Source organism: Podarcis raffonei, chromosome 7 (genome assembly GCF_027172205.1).
Source record: "Podarcis raffonei isolate rPodRaf1 chromosome 7, rPodRaf1.pri, whole genome shotgun sequence".
In the NCBI taxonomy this organism is placed as follows: Eukaryota; Metazoa; Chordata; class Lepidosauria; order Squamata; family Lacertidae; genus Podarcis; species Podarcis raffonei.
Genome location: NC_070608.1, coordinates 30,241,427 through 30,266,083, shown reverse-complemented (window position 1 = coordinate 30,266,083; position 24,657 = coordinate 30,241,427). Strand labels below are relative to the sequence as shown.

Here is a 24,657-nt window from a genome sequence, read left to right as displayed (position 1 = left end):
TCAGGGTCTGAAAAGCCTTGGTCCTAACCTATTAAGCTACTGTGGACTGCATTTCCTGAGACCTCAGTGCCCTCTTCAGATGCAGAAGGGGACAAATGTGTACCCAGGGAGTTGCCTGATGCAAACTCCATCTAGCTCAGTACTGTCTACGCTGACAGGCAGTGTCTCTCCAGAATTTCAAGCCAGGTTCTCCCCTAGTCCTATCTGGATATGGTGGGTCTTGACCCTGAGGCTTTCAGCATGCAAAGCAGATGCTCCAATTCTGAGCTATTGCTTTCATGTTACATCTCCCCACATGACTGGAAGACAGCAGGAATATCTGGATTGATTAGGTCTAGCAGTAGTCTACTTGGAACCTGGGTGTGTTTCTTTGCCGGGTCAACAAAGCTATATATTTTGCTCTCTGCATCCTCCAAGTTCAAGACACTGACCTTAGAAGGTCTGGATTGAGATACAGCCAGCCAACCACAGCCCAAGCCATACAACCCAAGAATAACGAGGAATGAGAAAAGAGAAGGCAAATTTATCCTTACCCAGCAATGTTCTGCTAACAAGCTACAGGGAGGTTCAAAGTTCTATCACTGTGTTGACTAAACACAAGAAAGTAAATAATTAAGAGAGACAGCCTTTTGACATTCTTTATTTTCACTCTGAAATGAGAATCTTAACATGACTGCAATGTAATTGTTTTTGCTGCATATAAACCCTGATGCTGGACAGGGGTTGTTTCTCTCTCTTTTTTACCAGCAGTGAGCTACTGTTTTAATTGGCTTTTCTGAGCTGGTACATATTAATAACAGCTTGCAGTGTTTTTCAACTTTTGGTGTTTAATAAGGAGTCTCTTTTCTTATGATTTACAGCAGCAGTTTTATTCCTCCTGGCCATTATTATTAAATTGAAATTTAAGCCTTCAAATTCCAGTGCAGGAAGCAATATTCTCTATCATGTAGCGCTGGTAATTAATTAGGTTCTAATTTAGTATAATCCTTGTGCATTCTTTTTTCAACACAAAGTTGTATAGAAGAGTATCAGAATGGACTTATTATAGCCATTTTTTCCCCTTAAGGGTTTAAAATCATTAAGGAATTCGGCTTTCAGTTTTTACAAAGTAATCAAGCTTCTAGTCCTGAAAATTTATAAAATATGCATTCACAGTATTTGCAAAATGCTTTCTGACTTTTTCTTTTCACAGGGTTTCTCCTGTAAGGTTCCAACCAGGTCTGGATACAGTTCTGGTGTGTGTGTGTGTGTGTGTGTGTGTGTGTGTGTGTGTGTGTATACGGCTTTACTGCACACACATAAAACATATTTTATGTTGTTTGCATGATTAGTATTTTATATTTCTTTATTGTTGGTTGCTGAATAATTTCAATGTGGGAATCCAGTTCAAAGCCTCTGTAGACAATAATCAAACCTAGGGGTCATCTTCCCCAATATTCTGGATGGAATGTAAAGCAGCCTTAAGGAGATCAGTCCTGTTGTTGGCATGCAGAGGGTCGCAAGGCCAGCTGGCTAGCTCCAGCTGAGTCGTCTCCTTCCAGCCATCCTGCTGCAAAGATCCATCAGCCTCTGCTCCAACGTACATCAGTGACTCGGGCTTCAAAGCCAGGGCACACTATTTCAGCAGAGTGAACTGCACACACAAATAGTCATGAGGTTTGTGGAAGCATACTACAACTACTGATTTATTAATCATAAATCAGGACAAAGAAATATGTCGTCTCTCTCTTTGTCTTCCCAGAGAGACAGAGAAAAGCAAAATCTATATTCACAATAGAAGTTCCCAGCAAGCTGTGCTGGTATGTAAACAGACATGTGACACGCAACAGTTCCATGTCTGCTCCTTAAGGTGGAATGCCAGATGTTGGGCTGCTTGCCAGATGTTGGGCTGTGGGGGCCCAGGCACCCACAATTTTTCAATGAAGGGGGCCACCCCTCAAAGTTCTATACAGCAGGACACGCACAATATGGGGTGTCTGCATGTCACTCAACATGGCCCACAATGTGTGCAAGTCACCACCCCAGGCACCCTCTGTAGCAGGGGCAAGGCAGCGTGCCTGCCTGCCTGATGGAATACTCTCCCATCTCCTCCCAGCCCCCAGCCCCCCGTGCTGTTCTGGGGATTCTCCTGATTTCCCCAGCTGATAGGGGGGCTACAGGGGGAGCAGAGGAGGAAAGGCTGCATTGTGCTAGTGGGACTAATAATTCAGCCAGACCTAACCCTGATCCAAGCCTTCTGATCATCTGAACCGGCAACATAATCCCTAATATGTTCCGTGTCTATACAACCATGTATTCCTAATTATCTCAATTTCTTATTTTCCAGCATATATAGAATCATCTAGGATGCTAAAATATTTACACCTGCAAGAAGTTTCTCAGCTCTCCATTTGCAAAATGCAATGTGTGAGATGCCATTTACAGTGTATTGACTAAGGATGTGGTATTTTAAAAGCTATTAGATATTACCCTGTTCAGGAACAAACGTTTGAGAGAGAGAGATTTCCATGAATGACAATGTACGCAAAACTCAGGGGCACTCATACATGTACTTCAACTCAATAAAAGCTTCATATAGCCCCTCAGCTCTTGAAACATCTGAAGAGAATTATTGGAAGAGAACATTTAAGAAGAGGCAATTTCTAATGTCAAATCCTGAAGGTTTAAACTCCCTCCCATCCCCCCAACTTTTCTCTACAATTTGTGTGAACTCAGTATAAAAAATTTGTAGCCCCGAGTGCTCCATCGACAGCCTGATAACTGCTCCCCATAAATAACTGATATGCCATGGGTTTGACATGACATTGATTGTCATGTAATTTCTTGAGCCCAGATTTTGGTGATGGAAATCTCCACGGTACTCAAGACAGTCTCCTCCCTGTTCCCTCTGGGGGCAGGCAGATTTTTATGTGCCTGACAAGTTAATAATGTGGCCTGTTACTCTGCCACGTTTTCTTTTCAAATATGGAAATGCTTGATCTGTGCAGCAAGCCACAATGAAAGAAACCCTCCCCCCTTTTGGCTCAAGTTGCCCATTCTACTCCTCCCAGTGAAATCCCAGAGAACAAAGAAGCTGTCTATGGATCATCATGAAGTCTTACAGAATGGCATTAGGCTTTGCAGATAGCAGTGGTCTTAGAGTGCTCTGCTTTACATACCTTAATACTGTTACATATTGTGTTCTTAGAATAAGGATGATTCAGGAAACATTAAATCAGGTACTTCTTCATACAATGTATCATTAACTTACGAGATTTACTGTGCAGTGATTGGCCACTAGCATTATCCGGGGTTAGACTCATCAGATAGACCAGTAAGGGAAAGAGGGGGATGAATGAGTCAAACAGAGACTCATTTATGCTCTTCTGTAAATGTTCAGCCTCAAGCTGCTTCACAGATGTGCAATGGAGGGAATCTGCCAGCAAAGAAAATTGCCTTCTAGATTCTACAGTAACAGCCAAAAGGTTCCTAAATGTTTGGATGCCTTATGCAGAAAAATCAAGTGGCATAGACACATTGATTACCAACAGGAAAATTCCAACAGGAAGTTATCCTGTGGAAACATCATGATGTTCCCCACTCTACCAGCCCTAATGCTTAATAAATGCACCAGATGAAGTGACCATCACATATTGCCTCATTTCAGGAAAGTGTCTGACTAACAGGAAAGGATTGGCCTAGGGCTGGGTGGACTTCATGCTTGAAGGAAGAGTCCCTAGCAATGGTGTAGTGGAAGGGCAGTGCATGTGCTTCTTCACAGTAGGAGCTATGATGTCATCTGCCAGAGTGGCATTTGTGGGGATTCAGAGACAGATCTCATCTGGCACATGAGCCTAGGGTAGACTCAGGCCAGAAGTCACCCAGTACACATCATGACTGATCAGGCACTATAGGTGTGTGTGTGTGTGTGTGTGTGTGTGTGTGTGTGTGTGCCTGTCATGATGAGCTCCTACACATCATAAATTACCACTAAACCACTGTTTCCTGCACTGGAAAAAAGACAATACCCTAATGCTCTTGTATCCCCTCTGAGTATGACTCAAGGAAGCCATTACCTTTCTCTCTCTTCTCTGTAAATGAAAACTACACACACACACACACACACACAGAGAGAGAGAGAGAGAGAGAGAGAGAGAGAGAGAGAGAGATCAACCCCTTCCCCACACCCCCTCTCTACTGAGCTTTGCTTTTTAAATTGTTTCAGAAGAGATAATCTGCTTTTTAAGATAAAAAGTAAAGATTATTTTATGGCTGTATCTACAGAGGCCACATTGTGCTACACAAAGAGTTAACTGAAGTCAGCCATTTGCACCCATTCATCCTCTACATCCCATCTCCTATTCCTAATCCAGCTCAGGTGGGAGGGAGGGGGGATTTAGCTTTCATGCTTTATAGCCAGACAAAAGGAACAGAGTGAGAATATAATGAAACATAATGTATAATGAAAGTGGCAAGGTACTGACAGAAACTACTGATTTCTTATGTTGGAGAAAATATCATATAAAGAAAGGAAGCAACAGATACACACAGGGGGGGGGTGTCCCCAAGCTAGACCCTGATTCATTCCCACCCCACCCCCCAGTTCCAGTCATTGCTGTGGTTGAAGGAAGCTTTCTTATGATTCAGCTAAGTGATTCGATTGGCAATGTAACAGTCTGGAAAGCTGCAGAGTGTTTCAGTACCAAGGACAGCTCCAGTGCTGCTGCTCACTTGCGTTCTTGCTTGCCTGCTGAGCATAGAAGTCCTGGACAAAGCTTGTGTGTGAGGCAGCCACAAGCTGATAATTATGACTATTCTGATCTGCATCATCATTGTGGGTTGGTTTCTGTTTCTTAGCTTAGATTTTAGAACCTTTTGATGGAAATCCAAAGAAAGTTAGCAGTGTTTGGGGCTCTTGCTACAAGAGCTGTCCTCTTATTTCAACACATGAATCCTTTTTTCCACTTCAGTACAGCTAACATTGTCTCATTCAAAGTCAAGCGGCATCTGTGCTCTCCCACAAGACTTTGCAGTGCATCAGCAACCCTTGTCTCTGGTCTGGAAAATATCAACCATCTGCCCTCTCAGCAAAACCATAATGGTTGTTTTAATATTTGTTTCAAATAACCTGGGACTTTCAACATCTTAGTGGGGATATGATCTGAGAATCATACCTGCTACATGGTGGGGGGGACCTTTGGCCTGTGGGCTAATCTTGGCCCACCAGAGGGTACAATTTGGATCATGTGGCCATTGCCCCCCAAACCATGCATACACTGATATCAGTTGACATCACTGATATCAGTTGATGGGCAGGAGGACAGTGTTGGCTGTGCAATCCTTTCCCCACCAGGGAATACCACCAGCATGTGGCTCCCATATGGATGCCTAGATGGGAATGTGGCCTCGGGCTGAAAAGGGTTCTCCATCAGTGCTGTAGCTCAAGGCCTTGAAGAGAAATTCCAAGGTCCTCACATCATACTGTAAACTGCTGTCCCAGTCTGAACATTTGGGCAAGATTTAACCAATATACCAGTGACTACAATTTGGGGCTTCTGCTAGAATGCACAACACCTTTTTCCAGTGTTGGCTGATATGCTGGCTGTGCCTTTTCCGGGAACATCTCACCTAGTCCTAGCTGTACATGCCCTGGCAACAGCCAGACCAGATTACTGTGGACCTGCTTGTAATAGCTGCTTAGAAATTTTAATTGGTTCAAAATGCACCTGAGAGGATCTTAACTGGGACTCATTGTATGGAGCCTATAACATCAATATGACATCATCTTTATTGCCTTACAATTTACTTCTGGCCCCAATTCAAAGTGCTGCTTTTGTGCTTTGGAGCCCAGAATAAAAGAAGGAGGGGGATTTTCAGTAATTGCATCCAGACTCTGGAACCTACTTCCTGAGAAGGCTTTGCTCCTTCTTGGTTTTCAGAATATTGTGAAGGCACAGATGTTCCAGGGGGCTTTTTGGAGTATGACAAATGAAATCTGCCCTATGCTTAAAAAAATTAATTGTGTTTTAGTTCTCTACTGGATTTTCTGGGTTGATGTTGTTTTAAATCATAATAATGTGATTTTAGCATTTTTGGCTTTTTGATATTCTTATAACCTGTCTTGGATGTTCAGTTGAGACAAAGGTGAGATGTGTTTTAAAATTAGAGAGTGAAAATCCTAACATCACAAACACACACACACACACACACAGAGTGGGTGCCTGAAAAATCCCTCCCACCAATCATTTTCATCATAGTTACCTCACAATTATTTTCACTCACAAAGAAGTATGTGTTGTGGTAAATCTCAGGGTACTACTTAATGCCATCGCTTTGACTATCAAATAGTACAAAAGAAAGAACATCACTGGTATTAGTTCTTAGCTCACCAAAGCTGTGTTCATAGTCCTTTCTAGCACAGCATCTTTGAGTCTGTATCTTACATGAATTTCAATTCTCTCCAACTCAAATTATCAAGTGAAAGCACAAATTGATGCTTTTGCTCTATTGGATCAGAAGGGAGGAGGGAAAGTCCTTCTCTTTCTCTCTCTCTCTCTCTCTCTCTCTCTCACACACACACACACACACAGCCCTTTTGGCAATCACATTAGTGCTTAGTTGTGACAAAGGAAGGGAAACATGGCAGCAGAAATTAAATCAGATAATTATCATCACCTGGATATATAATTGCATCAGAGAGAACAAGAGAGATGTTGAGCCACTTGAAACACATCCCCCCCCGGATTATATTCTGATCATTTTGCAATTTCTCAGCTGCTTATATTTATATTTGCTAGTCTCAGGCCAAGCTCTGCCACTTTCTTATGCACAATAGTTGGCCCGTGTGAAACCTAACACCCACCACCCCCAGCAATGATCCTATATTTTTTAGAGCACTAAAATACTGGAAGACAGTGGTGAATAGGCCATTTCCATTCTTCATTTTAAAAACCCTATGGTTTATACACACTCCATCTAGCTAACAGTTCTTTTCACACTAATGGAATAGAGGATAGCACTGATCCCTCCCACACTCCAATGAGCCCACCTCATAATAAAATATTATTTCTCCATTGTCACCGCACCACAGAAGAGGAAAGAACAGGTTCATTCTTGTCCCACATTGGGTTCACAATAGAATTTCCCCTGTTCCCAAATTTCAGACACATACTGTACATCAGCAAATGAAGCTGTACATTTACCATTAATGCATTTGGGAGTCATCACACTTTCTCTGCCTTATCATTCTATATTTCTTAACAATCTGGATGTCAAACTTCATATTTTCTATTCTTATTTTGTAAGCTTGCAGTGATGATCCCAGACTTAGCTTTTTTCAGCTCTTGGCCACTTGCTATTTTTATGATATGCATGATAACAAGAAGAGTTTATAAGAGCAAACCAAAACACATTAAAAAGCAGTGAACTATTGGTGTTAACAATACACTCACAATGAAATCCGATGCATGTCTACTCAGAGGTAGGTCTCCCTGACCTCCATAGGCCTTACTCACAGGATAATGTACATAGGATTACAGCCAATATATCTATAATTCCACTGCATGGGTGCAAAATCAGCTATAATACTAGGTAATTTTTGTTTAATGTTCTCCCCTGCTTCCTCCTATTAGTACCATAAAATGTGTTAAAGTGCATTTGTGCATGTTTTACAGGTAGCAACAGCCAGAGATTTCAAGACCAATAGGCTTTTCATGTAAGACATTAAGCATTTGACATGGAATGTACCACTGAAATGAAAGCGAAAGGGGGGTAGCAGCATTCAAGAGCCAATTTCTATTTCAAACTGCATTCTGGCACTTTATACTCCATCACCATTGGCAGATCAATATTTAATGCTTGGAGATTCTAGCTCTGCAGGAGTCATGTCAGGGGACCTCTCGAGCCAATCTGCTTGGATAGAGGAGTGATAATTATTCATGGGCTCCTGCCTCTTACTCTTTCTTTTGCACAGCCCCACTCTGCTGACTCAGTGCCTTAGTCTTCTCTCTCTCTCCCTCCACTGCTGTAGCTGGACCTCTTTGCCTTCACAACCTCTGAGCGTCTGTACACCTCACAATGGCTAAAACTGCAATGGGTAAGGAAATAGTACCATCTCTTTTGTCTTCATCCTGTATAATAGCTGCTCTATTCTAGAAACCTGCTGTCCGTGGTGCTGACGGAGCGCTGATAATACTTATAATCAAAAATACTGTTTTTATTTCTATTATTCTCCTTGGGTTGTTGTTTTTTGTTGTTTTTTACAGCCAAAACCTGGAAGCAGCTGACAATTTGAGGGTTCCTTATGGTTTACTTTTAAAAAGAAAAATCCACTTCGATTGTTTTACACCCCTAGCCACAAATCAGTTCATCCGGAGTATTAACAGCGCAATCCGATTGCAATTCTAGCGGTCTGCTTTAGTGTTTGGGGTCAGGTAAACCCGAAGCTCCATTTCCAGAGCACTTTTCTGGGACTGGCGTGTGGCAAAAAGGAACAAGTTATTCTGTGTTTTATGCGGAGTTGTTTCCAGCCTCCTAAAATCACGCCCTGCTCATCGCCTGGTGTTTGCAACCGGAGGGGGTGCGAGTTTAGGAGAATGCATTGGGGGAAACTGACCAGTCCTTTTCGGCTTGAAATTGCTCAGCCTTTTTGAATTAGATGGAGACGGCATTAAATCCAACTATCTTTATTGCGTAAAGAGGAAGTGAAGAAGGGGTTTAAGAATTAGGTTGCGCTGCCTTTGTGTTAAAGATGGACGGGTGGTGTACGTGTTTTTCCTCCCTTTTACTCCGTTGTAGGGTGGGGATTTAGGGTTGCGGTCGCCTTTGCTTTCTTTGTGTAAGGCTGTCATGCAGCCGTTGCTCCGGGCGTTCCCGGCGAGAGCGCACCTGCAGAGAGAGCGACGCCACAGACTCCAGCAGCCCGACACAATGCAGAGCGACCCCACCCATATCGTTGTTGCTGCTGCTGCTGCCTAGTCACAGGCGCACTGGGGAATCCTCCCCCTCCCCTGCTTTTTTCTCTCCCACCCACTCCCAACGCTCAGCTAGCAAGGGAGAAAAAAGAAGGGGCTGGAGGACAGGAAAGAAAAGGCACTTCACCCTTTCCAAATTGCAGCTATTGCTTATCAGCATCGGTTTTCCGCTCCCTTCCAGTTGTTTGTTTCTGCAGCAACCTCTCCGATCCCCTTGATCTCTAGAGGCTGGTTCTTTTAGTAGCCAGATTGTGGGGGGAGAGGGGAAAAAGTAGGTCACTGGATTACAAACCTCTACCTCTTCCTTCTCCCCACCCCGCTAGAATTGCCCCACCTGCTGTAATGCCTCCAGCGACCTTGTTTTTGTTTGGTCTCGTTGAAAGCAGAAGCAAATCCCCCTCTCCACGCACACACATGTAGACTCAGCAGCCCCCCAGCCACACCCCTGCACCGCACCCAACCTCCCTCCGCATCTGAAAAGAGGTTCATTGCAGTGCTCACCGAGAGCTCTCCAGCAGTCAGGACTGCAGGTCGGGGAAGAAAGATCATAGCTAGCTGTGTTTTCGGAATTTATACCAAGAAAGGTTATTGTTGAAGTCAGTAAAATCTCCTGATTTAATTATTTAGCATCGTTTGGAAGAGAGCCACGGGCTTTGCTTTCCTCTTGCCCCTCTGATCCCTCTTTCCTTCTCCCCTTCTCTCTCTTTCTCCGACTTTCTCGTCTCCATCCCAAAACTGAGTCTGCAATAAAACTGCTTTATGGTGGAGAAAACAGATATTGCAGTGAAGGGCGCGGTGGGTACTGGGGAAGTGAAGGGAGACGGCTTGGCGACCAGCATCACACATCTTGAAATGGCTTTTTAACGTATCCAATTCTTTTCTCCACCTTTTGCAAAAAATGAAACCAATATATTATAAGGGGGTGCCGATTTCCCCCCAAAAAGCACCAACTGACACACAGGCAACTTGGGGAGATATCATATTTCTTTTTTCCCCTTTCCCTGGTCCTCCCTCTTTCAAACAAAAGCCTTGTCACCTAAGAAATCTTGCTCGTTTGCTGCACTCTCACTTGTCCAAAATTAATACGGATGCTCACTGAGCCCCACTCCTTAAAGGCTGCTTTCTTTTGGCTTCGAGGTGCTCAGTGCTGCAGGAAGCCACTCCAGCCCACTGGCAGAGGGCTTTGTTATTCCTGAGGGAAGGGCATGAGACAGCTGTTTATGCCAATGCAGCCAGACAGGAGTCTGGCCTCATCCCCTTCCCACTCCTCCCCAATGCTGCAATCGGGTAATCAGTATTGATAATTTGTAGTCAGTCAGAGACTGGTCACTGCAGAAGGCCCCTGTTCAGAATTCCATAGCCACAGCCAGCAAGGGATCTTCAGGGTTTGGCAAAGGAGGATTTCATGAATCCAATGCAGGTGAGGTGGTGGCAGTCCCTAGCAGCTGCCGATTAACCCTGATGATTAATAGACCCTTCCTAGTCACTCCACTATTCAGGCCTGCCTTACTTACTTACCAAGGGTATTGTCTGCTAGCATAAATAAATGCAGTGCCTTATTCTTAAAACTCCCTCATGAGTAACTGCATTGCCGCATAGACAATAACATCTTTATTTTCAGTTTTTTAAAAAAAATAAAAATGGTACTGAAGTCATGGAATCATACAGCTGAAAGAGACCTCTGAGATCATCCTGCCAATACAGAGATTCATTGCTAAAGCATCCTTGAAAGGAACACAGGCACTAGGAAGCTGCCTTTGACTGAGTTAGACCATTGGTCCATCTAATTCTGCATTGTCTACCTTGACGGGCCGTGGTTCTCAAGGTTTTCAAACAGGGTTCTCTCCCAGCCCTACCTTGAGATGTCAGGAATTGTACACAATACCTTCTGCATGCAAAGGAGATGGTCTACCAGTGAGCTGCAGCTCTCCCCCCAAAATATTTTGAATATTAGAACATGGGAACAGAGGAAGCTGTCTTATACTGAGTCCATTGGTCCATCAGACTCAGTATTGTCTACACTGACAAGCCTGGTTTCAGACAAGGGTCTTTCCCAGGCCCACCTAGAGATGCCTGGGATTGAATGTGGAACCTTCTGCATGGGGAGCAGATGTTCCACCCCTGAGCCATGTCCCAAGGTGGCTGTCCAGCCTCTTCTTCAAAACCTTTGATGAAGGAGAGTCCACCACCTCCTGAGATAGTCTGTTCTGTTGCCAAACAGCTCAAACCATCAGGAGGCCCTTCCTGACGCTTAGTCTAAATCCTTTCTCTTGTAATTTGGACCCACTGGTTCAGGCCCCACCCTGGGGAGCAACAGAAAACGTATTTGCTCCATTGTCTATGTGGCAGCCCTTCAAATATTTGAAGATGACTTTTGTATCTCCTCTAAATATCCCTAGTGAAAAACTGCTTATGCAAAATTATTTTCAGTTGTTTACACATGCAAATTTGAAAGAATGTTTTGGTAGCTAAAATATAATCCATCTGTTCCCCCTCCCACTGGGTATGGTTGTCATCTTGTTTCCTCACTGAGGCTCTTTGCCTTTTCTCACTAAAAGATGCAGTGATGGGAAAGCTGTATCTGTTGAACTTAAGCCTGTAACAGCACCAGAGTTCTAGGGGGGAGGTGGGGGCGACTCCTATATCAGTTGCAAAATTCTCTGATTAATGTCCTAGGGTAGGGAAGTAGAGTTGCTATTCCAGAGGGAACGCAGATATTCAGTCCTCATCTCAGTGTGGGAGAGAAACACTTGGTTCTCATTAAGCTGGAAGGCTGTCAATTATTTTTAAGACAAATAATTACACTGCAGGACATATACTTCCACGGAAAATGGATCAATGAATAGATGAAGAACTACACACTGATTTGGCAATAGATGTATAGCATTATTTAATGGTTTAGGCTGACTTTCCATCATACATGGGCCCTGACATCAAGATACCAGCTTTCCAAGAACTGCATGAATTCTGCTCATTTCAGCTCAGCACAGAGGTCCTCGCCAGTTACTGATTTTCAAAGAAATGTGCCAAGGGCAGATGTTCAGACCTAGAAGCCCTACTCCTACTAAACTATAGGTCAGAGTGAGCAATGGGTGTTTAGTTGGGAAGGTCATGTGGGCGGGGAGGGGGGGTTGCAGTGATTTTTAGGAAGTCACTAGCTTGCACCAGGCGTCCTACTGGGAAGATCCAGTTTTCTGAGTGCATGTTCTGGAAGTTGGGCAATAGGGGCAGTACAGGATTCCTTTTGGTGTACCGACCTCCCCGCTGCACCAAGGATTCCCTGTCTGAGCTGCTTCAGGTCGTGGCGGATTTTCTCCTGGAGACACCTAGTTTGGTTGTCCTAGGGGATTTTAACATCCATGCCGACACGACCTTACAAGGGGCCGCTCGGGACTTCGTGGAAAGCATGGCCTCCATGGGGCTGTCCCTGAATAAGTTTGGCCCAACTCATAGTCATGGACATGCCTTAGACCTGGTGTTCACCTCTAGTGACGTGGGTGATCTGACACTAAGTAAAAGTGAAACAAAAGAAGTGCCATGGTCAGATCACTTCCTGGTGCAACTGGACTTCTCCGCGACCCTTCCCCTCTGCAGGGAGGTGGGACCAATTCGGATGGTCCGCCCCCGCCACTTAATGGATCCAGATGGTTTCCAGAGAGTGGTAGGGGATGCTTTATCCCATGTTGATGGCCTTTCAGCTGATTCCCTGGTGGCCCGCTGGAATGCGGAGTTAACCAGGGCTATCGACTGTCTGGCTCCGAAGCGCCCTCTCCGATTGCATGGAGCCCGGACAGCCCCGTGGTTTTCTTCGGAGCTGAGGGCGATGAAACAATCGCTGAGACGGCTAGAGCGTCGGTGGCAAAAAACTCACTCCGAATCTGACCGGACACAGGTTAGAGCTCAACTTCGAGCCTACCAAGTGGCGATAGCGACGGCGAAGAAGACTTTCTTCACCGCCTCTATTGCATCTGCAGAAAATAGTAGCAGGAGACTCTTTCAGGTGGTTCGCAATTTAACGGAACCACCTTTACCACCGGGGCCTTGTAAAGACCCCAAGATCTCCTGCAACGATTTTGCAAAGTTTTTTGCAGATAAAATCACTCATATTCGGAAGGAGCTAGACACCACCGTGGGAGCAGGGCTGGGGTGGGAGAGTGCTAGAGCTCTGTCTGGTCAAGTTGCATGGAATCAATTTCAATCCGTTACCCCCGAGGATGTGGACAGGCTGCTTGGATGCGTGAAACCAACCACCTGTCTCCTTGATCCTTGCCCATCCTGGCTAATAAAAGCAAGCCGGGAAGGGCTGGGCGATGGGCTCTGCGGGGTGGTGAATGCTTCCCTCTGTGAGGGAACATTCCCAGATCCGCTGAAAGAAGCGGTCATTAAACCGCTTCTTAAAAAACCATCTTTAGACCCGGCCAGTATGGCCAACTATCGCCCAGTCTCAAATCTTCCATTCTTGGGCAAGGTGATTGAGCGCGTGGTTGCTGAACAACTCCAGGCACGCCTGGAGGATGCGGACCATTTGGATCCCTTCCAATCAGGATTCAGGCCTCATCATGGGACTGAAACTGCCTTGGTCGCGCTGGTTGATGATCTCCGGCGAGCTAGGGACAAAGGTGAGAGTTGTTTCCTGGTTCTGCTGGATCTCTCAGCGGCCTTTGATACAATCGACCATAACATCCTTCTGGACCGTCTAGAGGGGCTGGGAGCTGGGGGCACTGTTATGCAGTGGTTTCGCTCCTTCCTCCTGGGCCGTGTTCAGAAAGTGGTGGTGGGGGATGAGTGTTCAGACCCCTGGGCCCTCACTTGCGGGGTGCCTCAGGGTTCCGTCCTCTCCCCCATGCTTTTTAACATCTATATGAAGCCACTGGGAGAGATCATCAGGGGGTTTGGACTGGGTGTCCATCAATATGCAGATGATACCCAGCTCTACCTCTCTTTCAAATCAGAACCAGTGAAGGCGGTGAAGGTCCTATGTGAGTGCCTGGAGGCAGTTGGAGGATGGATGGCGGCTAATGGATTGAGGTTGAATCCTGACAAGACAGAAGTACTGTTTTTGGGGGACAGGGGGCGGGCTGGTGTGGAGGACTCCCTGGTCCTGAATGGGGTAACTGTGCCCCTGAAGGACCAGGTGCGCAGCCTGGGAGTCATTTTGGACTCACAGCTGTCCATGGAGGCGCAGGTCAATTCTGTGTCCAGGGCAGCTGTCTACCAACTCCACCTGGTACGCAGGCTGAGACCCTACCTGCCCGCGGACTGTCTCGCCAGAGTGGTGCATGCTCTGGTTATCTCCCGCTTGGACTACTGCAATGCGCTCTACGTGGGGCTACCTTTGAAGGTGACTCGGAAACTACAACTAATCCAGAATGCGGCAGCTAGACTGGTGACTGGGGGCGGCCGCCGAGACCATATAACACCGGTCTTGAAAGACCTACATTGGCTCCCAGTACGTTTCCGAGCACAATTCAAAGTGCTGGTGTTGACCTTTAAAGCCCTAAACGGCCTCGGCCCAGTATACCTGAAGGAGCGTCTCCACCCCCATCGTTCTGCCCGGATGCTGAGGTCCAGCGCCGAGGGCCTTCTGGCGGTTCCCTCATTGCGAGAAGCAAAGCTACAGGGAACCAGGCAGAGGGCCTTCTCGGTAGTGGCGCCTGCCCTGTGGAACGCCCTCCCATCAGATGTCAAAGCGATAAATAACTACCTGACATTCAGAAGGCATCTTAAGGCAGCCCTGTTCAGGGAAGTTTTTAATCTGTGATATTTTAGTGTATTTTTGGTTTCTATGGAAGCCGCCCAGAGTGGCTGGGGAAACCCAGCCAGATGGGCGGGGTACAAATAATAAATTATTATTATTATTATTATTAAGAAACCTGTACATGTCAGAGGAATTCTCTTTCTATGTGAAATTACAATAAGGGGGCAGCTTGCTAGAATAAGCCCATCTAGTCTGGCGTTCTGTAAATGCCTGCAAAACAGGGTGCTGGAATTTGTGGCCCTCCAGATGTTGCTGGACTACAAGTCTCATTATTCTGACGATTGGCCATGCTGGGAGTTTTGAGTTCAAAAATGTGATCTGGAGGATGGCTACTCCTACTGTAAAATCTTACTCGGAAGAGTTGGTGATAGCTATCACCAACTCTTTGTCCCACCATTTGTTGTGACTAAGCCTGTGAGAATGAAGGCCACAGTTAGCCAACAATTGAGCTGGTTCACTTCCAGTTAAATTGCACTTAGGGCTAAGGTGCTTACTGTTAATTATGAGCAAATACTCGTACTGGGGAAGGAGCCTTAAAAGTGGTGGCCCCTTTCTTAGAAAAGTTCACTATCTGCCATCTTGAGACCAGCCAAGCCATTCCCATTTAATCCACCTTTTATTCTACCATAGAAGCTGGTTGTGATCTTCAATTTGTTAAATTACAGTGTTTTCATATCTCATTTTTATCATGTATTGCACTTATATTTTATGTATTTTTAAAGCCATTGGAAGTTGCCCAATTTTAAGATAAAGGGGGATGTAAAATGTTTAAGTAAAAACATGTATAGTTCCCTGTTTTCTAGGAATATTGATGCATATCTGTAGGGGTTTTCTGCGTCTCCCATGACAATTTGTTGCTGCTTTGGTTATGTTTTTCCTGTCAAAACCTAACTATATCATTTCTTTGCAAACTGCCACAGCTTTTATTCTAAATACATCAAGAACAGCCAAATTTAAGCACTTTTTTAGTGCCGCTGATTTAAACGGGAGAGAGATTTAAGCACATACATAACACTCACACTGAATCAATGGAACTTAAAAGAGCTAAATTCTGACAGGAGCGTGTTCATTGCTTTCCAGTCTAAAAGCTTCACTAGGTTATGGCACATGATGCTAGACAACCACATGCTTAAGTGCCTAGACAGATACAGGCTAATGGACTGTGTCTCATCTACCAGCATCATTAATGTGAATTTATTAGAATATTGGGTTTAATGTGGGGAAATGTCTTAGGTCATAACCCTCAAACCATATCTTCAGCACTTCAGCTTTATTTCATGGTTTGATTTCTAAATCATAGCAGTTTTGACAAAACTGTAATTAATGTGTCGCTTGCACAAAATAATAGGGCAGAATTTGGCCTAAAACGGAACAAGAATGCTATTATTTTTTCAGCATGTCCACTGTTCTTTGGTATGCATGCTTATATTGTTCAACTTTATTTTTAAAGACTAGTAACTCAGTCTTCAGAAAGTGTCAAGGAGTTCCTGTTGCCAAATTTATAGGAAGCTGCTCTCTTGATAAAAAGAAAATAATGATCCAAAGCCAGTACACACTTCTGAATATAATTGTCTATATAATTAATAAAACAACAACATGTATAACTGAGGATTAGAGAGTATGTATAGTCCTAAAATCTCTTTTGGCTTGTTCTGGTCTCTGGAATCCAGAAGCTGTGTCATATGGCAAGGCCAGAGAAGTCTCAGATACCTTGTTGTTACTGGTTTCCAGACATTTCCCCCCCAGCTTTATACAATTCTGTACTAAAATTTGAAATTGGTTTCTGTCTGAGTTATAAGCAGTTGCAAGTTGTGTTTGTAATGTTTCCTTACTATTAATATCAAGGTTGGGGAACCTGTGGCCCTACTAATGTTGCTGAACAACAGCTCCCATCATCCCTAGCCATTGGCCATGCTTGCTGGGGCTGATGAGAGTTTGTAGTTCAGCAACATCTAGTGGTCTACATGTTCCCCACCCCTGATTTATACAGTACTTGGTTATTAGGTTTCTGCCTTGGCTTTCCTTCAAGCCACTCATGACAGAGAACAAGCCCTGTTCACATTTATCCTGGGCATGGGCAGAGATCATCTATTTAAACACATATCTGCTCCATTCCCAGAGACAATGAGATTGTCCACATTTAAAGGAGCATTATAAAGTGGTTCTCCAACTCTCCTCTGCATCAGGGGTAGCCAATGTGGTACCCTTGAGAGGTTGTGGGACATCAGCTTCCATGAGTCCCAGCCAGCATAGCCCATAGTTTGGGATGGTGGAGTCTAACAACATATGATGTACACACACTGCCAGGGGATCTTCCTCTGTTGAGCTCAGATATTGGCAATGAGCTTGACTGTGGGGGAAAAGCACATTGAGAGAGGGGTTGTAGAAAGGTAGGTGGCAGTCAGAGTGAGGCTCCTACATTCCTTACCCAAGGAGATGTTTTGCTGTTAAAAATCATATCTACACAGCCATATTATTTTTCTAAATAAATAAAAAAATTGTCCAACAGCACCTTAGAGCCCAACTAAATTTGTTCTGGGTATAAGCTTTCGTGTGCATGCACACTTCTTCATGCACATGAAAGCTTATACCCAGAACAAACTTAGTTGGTCTCTAAGGTTCTACTGGACATTTTTTTAATTTTTTAATTTATTTCAACTGTGTCAGAACAACACAGCTACCTACCTGAATATTATTTTTCTGTGCAACTGGGACATGGGTCTGGTGCCATAACATCTGAAGGGAGCCATAATGGCAGGCCTATAGACACCCAATAATTTTGTGGCAAAAAGTAGGAATTTGAACCAGAGTCCTACACTCTGTACACTACCCTAGCAGTGGCACACTAGTTCACCATCCATTTGATTATTTTTCTCCAAAATAAATTCTTCAAAGGTGCTAGCTAATGAAACAAAAGCAGTCTTTCTCTATATAAAATCAAACCCATCCCCCCAAAAAATTATACATTTATAATATAACTATAAAACAAATTTCAGTAGTCGTAGTATTTATTAAATTTGCTAGTCACTTTATCTTACCCAAGGCAACCCAAAGCAACTTACAACAACAATAATAGTAATAAGCGAAGAGTTCAACATTCCTCACTCAGACTTCCATTCTTCGCATCTGATTAGGGCAGACAGATGATTAAAGACACAGGTCTGTGACTATTCTTTTGGACCATCATATATCGCATAGGAATTATGTCAAACAAAAGCAAACTGGCAACAAATTAGTGAGGTTGTTGGAATGACCCATGCTGAAATCTGGAGACAGGCTGATTTGATCTGTGAAGCCAAAAATATTCTTGTTGTTGACTTTACCCAAAATGGCATCCAAGTTCTTTAGAAACACTACATTGAAAAGTTATGTATTCAAGGAAGAAAATATTTAGGCATCATAATACAATGTCCACAATCATAATCACAACCACATGTGGTCTTCCAGGTGTTGTTGGGCTACACGGGATAGTGGCCCCTAGTCAACATTAAGTGGTAGCAGCTGTCCAGAGTTTCACACAAGTCTTTCTTTCTGTTGGTCAATGGCCCAAGGGACACCTCTGAAATTACAGATCAGGTCAACTAGCAATTGGACTGATCTACACTTTCGAAGCTCTTCTCCCATGGTTGCCATATCTCTTGCTCTCCTCCCTGCCCACCTCTGCTAGAACGAGCTATGGCAGGCCACATCAGGCCCATGGCCTAGAGGTCATAGATAATGGGACATAAAATATGAACATGCATACACTTTCGAAGCTCTGCTCCCATGGTTGCCATATCTCTTGCTCTCCTCCCTGCCCACCTCTGCTAGAACGAGCTATGGCAGGCCACATCAGGCCCATGGCCTAGAGGTCATAGATAATGGGACATAAAATATGAACATGCATACTTGACCTTTAAAGCCCTAACCCTGTGGAACGCCCTCCCGTCAGATGTCAAGGCAATAAACAACTATCTGACTTTTAGAAGACATCTGAAGGCAGCCCTGTTTAGGGAAGTGTTTAACATTTGATGTTTTATTGTGCTTTATAATGCTTTTAATTCTGTTGGGAGCCGCCCAGAGTGGCTGGGGAAACCCAGCTAGATGGGCAGGGGTATAAGAAATGTAATAATAATAATAATAATAATAATAATAATAATAATAATAATAGGCAACAATACCTATACCAAAGCACCTGCATTTCTCAAAATATGCAAAACCTCTGAACACAGTTGACTGTGGGTATGAGTGTGCATACTGTGAAAAGCAAAATGTCTTATTGTATCACTTCCAACTCTGAAAGCCGTTAACGCCCATCTCCAGACACTACTTTAGAGCCAAGTCACATAGTTCTACTTACACAAGCTTAATGTTAAACCCTCTCACTTTATACGCTGTGCATGTAAGGGCTAGTATACCCATTTCTGCCTTGCCGCTTCAAGCTGAACTATGGACCTTTCTGAAGAACCATATTTTGCCTCATGAAGAATTATGATGATAAGCTTTTATGTCCTGCTCACATGACAGCCTGAAGTATATGCATGTTTCTAAGCCAGCCATTTTCAAAGCTGATAAGAATTTTTTTTGTTAGGATATCTTAGGGCAATCCGAAAACACAACCAGGATTTATTTTAATTTCACCCTGTGCCAATTTGTACATTTGATATTGATTGTGCAGCTGTGTCAGAACACAATAGAATTTGTGGGAGCAGAAAAGTGACATTAATAATTACTATTTTAAGTTTTGGAATAATATTTTCATGCAATATACTGAAAATGACATTTGAAGATTATGTCATATTATGAGGATTATTTTCTTAAAAATAAGTAGCTCTTTCAGTCATCTGGTTTTTTAATGGGACTATTAAATACAAGTGTATTTTTACTTGATCTATTCAGTTTAATTTGCAAAGACTGCTTTTAAAGGTTGTATTCCAATCAACCATCACTAAAACGGATTTCTGAGATAATTGTCATGAGAAGAACAAAACTAAAAGCAGAAAATTGCTAGGAACATATCAAAGACTTTAATGTGACTCAGATAAAAATGGCAGTGCTGTCCATGCCACACACCCAATTTCAGTAATTGTATATATAACAATTATCAATTTATTTTTAGCTGGTTGCAGTGTAAGTTTCCTTTTTTATCTAAAACACTCACATATATATTGTAATTGTCCTGAAGTATTTCAGTTAGGATGAGTGCTTGAGATGGATGAATCTGACAAAGAACTATTTAAACTTTAGGCTGCGTTAACAGGGTGATCCTATGTTCTCAGAAGTAAGGCCCACTTAATTAAATGTGACTAACTAGCCTATGTGTATCTACTGAGAAGGAAATACCACTGAATTTAGTGGGACATACTCCAGTGGAAAGGGTGCATTAGATTGCTCCCTATGCCTGCTAAGATATTTTCTTCCCCTCCTGCTTCCCTTCCTATTGGTGCTGCTTCAGTCTGTACCTTTCTTTTCTGCTCCTAGTGGTAACCAACCACTGTTTCCTTTGCTTAGGCTGAGCAAATCTTCTAAGTGTGGGTGTTTTAAGAGTCTGGTCCATTAGGGCAAATGGGGCACTTCCCCGCCAGTCTGCCCTCAGCCAAATCCTACCTGCCTATCTTCTTGCTTACTACCAATCGGGAAGTTGGGGCATGGCCCAACCTATCCGTTTCTTCCTCCTTACTGTTGTAGAACTCGACAGGGATTAGGATGGAGGAAAAGTTAGTTGGCTGTGCCTTCTCTGGGGCTCCTTGCCTTCTGCCTTACATGTTTTGTTTTGTTTATTCATTAAATGTGTACGCTGCCCTCCATCCACAGTTCTCAGGGTGGTTCACAACATAAAAACACAATATAAAAGCACAAAATACATGATAAAAAATAAGAACAAAAAAACCCACAAACCAATAATCACCGCTCTCTACCACCCTTACCTAATGGGCTCCAGCTACCAACAAATACCACTACAGTTTTGAAACATGGTGCCCAGTGCCCTGCTTACCACTTATGACTTTATTTATTGAAAAACATTTTACAAGTTCTTTTGAAGAGCTCAAGGCAACTTCTACCAAAGACAACGTTATTGTCCAAACACTAATAGCAATAACAAAGGATATCTCAACACTGAGACTTCCGGGTTAGTGCCAGCGCTGAATGGCGGATTTCTCCCGGAGCTCCGGGAGAGATCTGCTTCGCGGGTTCGGGTCTTGTTGCTCACGGCGGAGCAAAGACCCTTAAAAGTCACAGGCGCGTAGCCTGTGAACCGGAGACTCGGCGGGCACCTTTGCCCCCCCCCCCGACGTTGTGAAATAGCCTTTTTAAAGGCTATAGATCAGCGGAGGGGTGCGTGGAGCGGTGCTGAGAGTCGCTTTCACCCAGCCTGCGAAGCGAAGCCGCGTCGCCATCAGCGGAGAGCGCTGACTTCTTCCGAAGATTTTGGACTAAAAGAGAGCAACTTTCCGTGAGTAGGATTGAGTTTGCATTACAAATTGGACGTCAAAATTAATGAATTTGGGCACCGAGACGGATAAGTACTAAAAAGGAAGTCTGCTTACCGTCCTGCAGCAAGATTAAAGCGAAAGACAGTGAAGCTGTAACTTTTGACAGCTTTTATGAGCTAAGAAACCCAACACCAAGCAAAGAACTCCCCCCCAAAAGGCAGGGGAGGGGGGGAAGAAGGCTTTAAAGGGATTTCCTGCCTAATTTAAAGGAGATTGAACTGATTACCGCTGCTTATCTACCTGGGGGTCGGACTGCCGGAGGAAAGACACCGGCTAAGGACGGTTGCTACAAATAAGGTTAGAAAGTAACTGACATATAGACTTTGGTTACTCTCAACTTGAAACATCGTATTTGGTTACATAGTAAGTCATTTGCAGGACACTTTTAATTTGGATCTTTTACAAAGTAAGGGACTTGGAGGGCTTTTGCTTTTTGGAAGTGTGGGAACAATTTAAAGTTCAGAAACTGATTTTGCGCCCTCTAGAGGATTTGGTCAGCTTCAGGAACTAAGTGGAATTTAAAACCTGAGAACTTTTTATTGTTGACAGTTTAAGAGTGTGGGAATGACCTTGAACGAAAGACTTTGTTATGGCAGATGGTAAACAGAAAGAAGATCCACAAGAAACAACTTTGAGATCTGGTAGACAATACAAAGTGGACTCTTCTATGCAAAGAAGGGCCTCTGTATCAGGGGCCCCGGGAACTGCAGCTGCAACAAAGGCAAGAGTGAAAACAATGTCTTCAGAAGATGCGTTTACAAAGGCCTTGGGAAAAATAAGTGATTCTTTAGAGGAATTAAAGAAGCAAGGTGCTGAAACAAATAAGAAAATTGAAGAAATCTCTGGGAAAATTGATCTGAATACAAAAAGTATAACTGACCTTGGAAATAAAGTGAACTCTAATGCAGAAGCAATTGGGAAACTATTGGAAGATTCATCTACAACGCGAAAGATAGCTGAAGAAGCTAAGGAAATTGCTACTGCTGTTGAAGGGAAACTTCCACCGGTGTACAGGAAATTGGATGAGTATGAACTGACACTTTCTATGCAGGATATGCAACGCAAGGAGAAAAACCTAAGGATTAGACTTGTGCCGGAAAAAGAAGGAGACAACTTGGTGGATTATTTGACAAAAGAGTTTTCTGACTTTTGGAAGCAAGATTTGAAAGAAGAAGAGCTCAAAATTGAGAGTGCATTCAGGTTGGGAACAAGGCAGAAGAAGAATAGACCCAGAGACTGCTTGATAACTCTAAGATCCAAAGAAGAGAGGGATAAAATATTGAACCTGCATTATCAAACAACCCTTCGGATTGAGGACTCTTATATTGAGATTTTTAAAGACATCCCTAAAAGTATCTTGGATGCAAGAGGTCCTTATAAGGATTTGGTGACACTATTGAAGAGGAACTACATACTATTCAGGTGGGAGTTTCCCCAAGGCTTGTCTTTTAAATACAAAGGCAAGAAAAGAAGAATAAAAACAGTGAGTGATAAAGACAAGTTCTTGGGAGAACACGAAGAAGACCTACAGAAAGAGACCCATCCAGGAGAAGGACATCCTTCAAGATTAGATAAAGACACAGAACCACCGACAAAGGACGAACAACAATTGGGAGCTGTAGGAGGAATTAAATAACCCCATCATGGCTTTGCAACTTCTAACTTGGAATTGTAATGGTCTAAACAACCCCCGAAAAAGAAAAAATATATTTCATGCTTTAAAGAAAGATCATTTGGACTTGATTTGTTTACAAGAGACCCATGTGACAAGAGCACATAGAAAATTGTTAATAAATAAGAGACTGGGACAAGAATTTATATCTTCAGATAAAGTAAAAAAGAGAGGAGTGGTGATCTACGTAAAGGAAAATTTGCAGCCGAAACAAATTTTTAAAGATGACCAAGGAAGATATTTGGCAATTGAAATCCAATTTCAAGGAGAAAAATTTCTGATAGTGGGGGTGTATGCACCAAATGAAGGGAAAACAGAATTCTTTAAGAAGTTGCATGAGATTTTAACGGACTATATGGACTATAAACTGATTATGATGGGAGACATGAATGGAGTAGTTTCAACAAATATGGACAAAGCACAAAGACAGGTAGTCACAAAAGATGGAAGACTACCAAAAACCTTTTTTGAAATGACTGACAATATGGATTTGATTGACATTTGGAGAACAAAACACCCACTAGAGAGAGAGGGAACCTTCTTTTCTGAAGCCAAAATGACATGGACTAGGATCGACCAAATTTGGGTGACTAGCGGTATGGCGTCGAATATAAAGAAAGTGGAAATCTGCCCAAAAACTCTCTCCGACCATAATGCAGTAAAGATGGTGATGAAGCAAACAACAACTGGCTCTTTCAGATGGAGAATGAATGACACCTTATTTAGAGACGAGGAGATCTGTAAAAAGGCCCAAAAAACCCTGAAAGATTATTTTGAAATTAATCTAAGGACTAAAGTAGAAAAAAGAATAGTATGGGACGCAAGCAAAGCCGTGATGAGAGGGTTTTTGATACAACAAAATACATTAAAGAGAAGAAAGCAAAATGAGAGGAAGGAGAAAATTCTGGATAAGATAAAAGAAGGGGAAAGGAAATTAAGATTGAAGCCAAAATCGCAAGAGATTCTAAGAGAAATTAAATTGTACCAAACACAATATATGGAACTGATGAATCAAGAAATAGAATGGAAAATTAAACAAATGAGACAGAAGTCTTTTGAATCTGCAGACAAATGTGGCAAGTTATTGGCTTGGCAAATAAAGAAGAGACAAAAACTCAACACGGTAACAAACTTAGAAGTGGAAGGAAAGAACATATGCAACCCAGTAGAAATTAGGAATTGTTTTCAGAACTACTTTAGACAATTGTATACACAAGGGCCGCAGAATGAAATAGATATACAACAATTCCTCGAGAAAAATGGGCTGAAAAAGATTTCGCAGGAAAGTAAGACAACTTTGAATCAGGAGATATCAGCACAGGAAATAGAAGATGCCATTCAAAACATGACGTTGGGCAAATCACCTGGACCAGATGGATTGACTTCCAAATATTACAAAGTTTTGAAGGAAGGACTTATACAACCTTTGAAGGAAGTCTGTAATGAGATCATGAAGGGGAAAAGGGCACCCGATACGTGGAGAGAGGCCTACATTACACTTATACCAAAGACAGAGACTGAAAAGACCCAACTTAAGAACTACCGACCCATCTCCTTGCTAAATGTGGATTACAAAATCTTTGCTGATGTTTTAGCAAAGAGACTGAAAAGAGTTTTGATGGAGGAGATTCATGGGGACCAAGCGGGCTTTCTCCCGAAAAGGCATTTGTCGGACAATGTAAGGAATATAATTGACATTTTGGAAAAGTTGGAAGTGAATATAAACACTAAGGCTGTTTTGATATTTGTGGACGCCGAGAAAGCCTTTGACAACATTTCTTGGAGTTTTATGTTGAAGAACCT

At 43.1% G+C, this 24,657-nt stretch overlaps 1 protein-coding gene across 1 annotated transcript in view; it reads left to right on the top strand.

The window, feature by feature from the left end:
• The first annotated feature begins 7,830 nt into the window (after positions 1 to 7,830).
• Positions 7,831 to 24,657, top strand: part of STMN2 (stathmin 2) — a 41,240-nt gene continuing 24,413 nt past the window's right edge. The window contains exon 1 of the mRNA XM_053395794.1: positions 7,831 to 8,074. Within this exon, the coding sequence (XP_053251769.1) occupies positions 8,056 to 8,074 (19 nt within the window). The 5' untranslated portion in view covers positions 7,831 to 8,055. The remainder of the gene's footprint in view (positions 8,075 to 24,657) is intronic.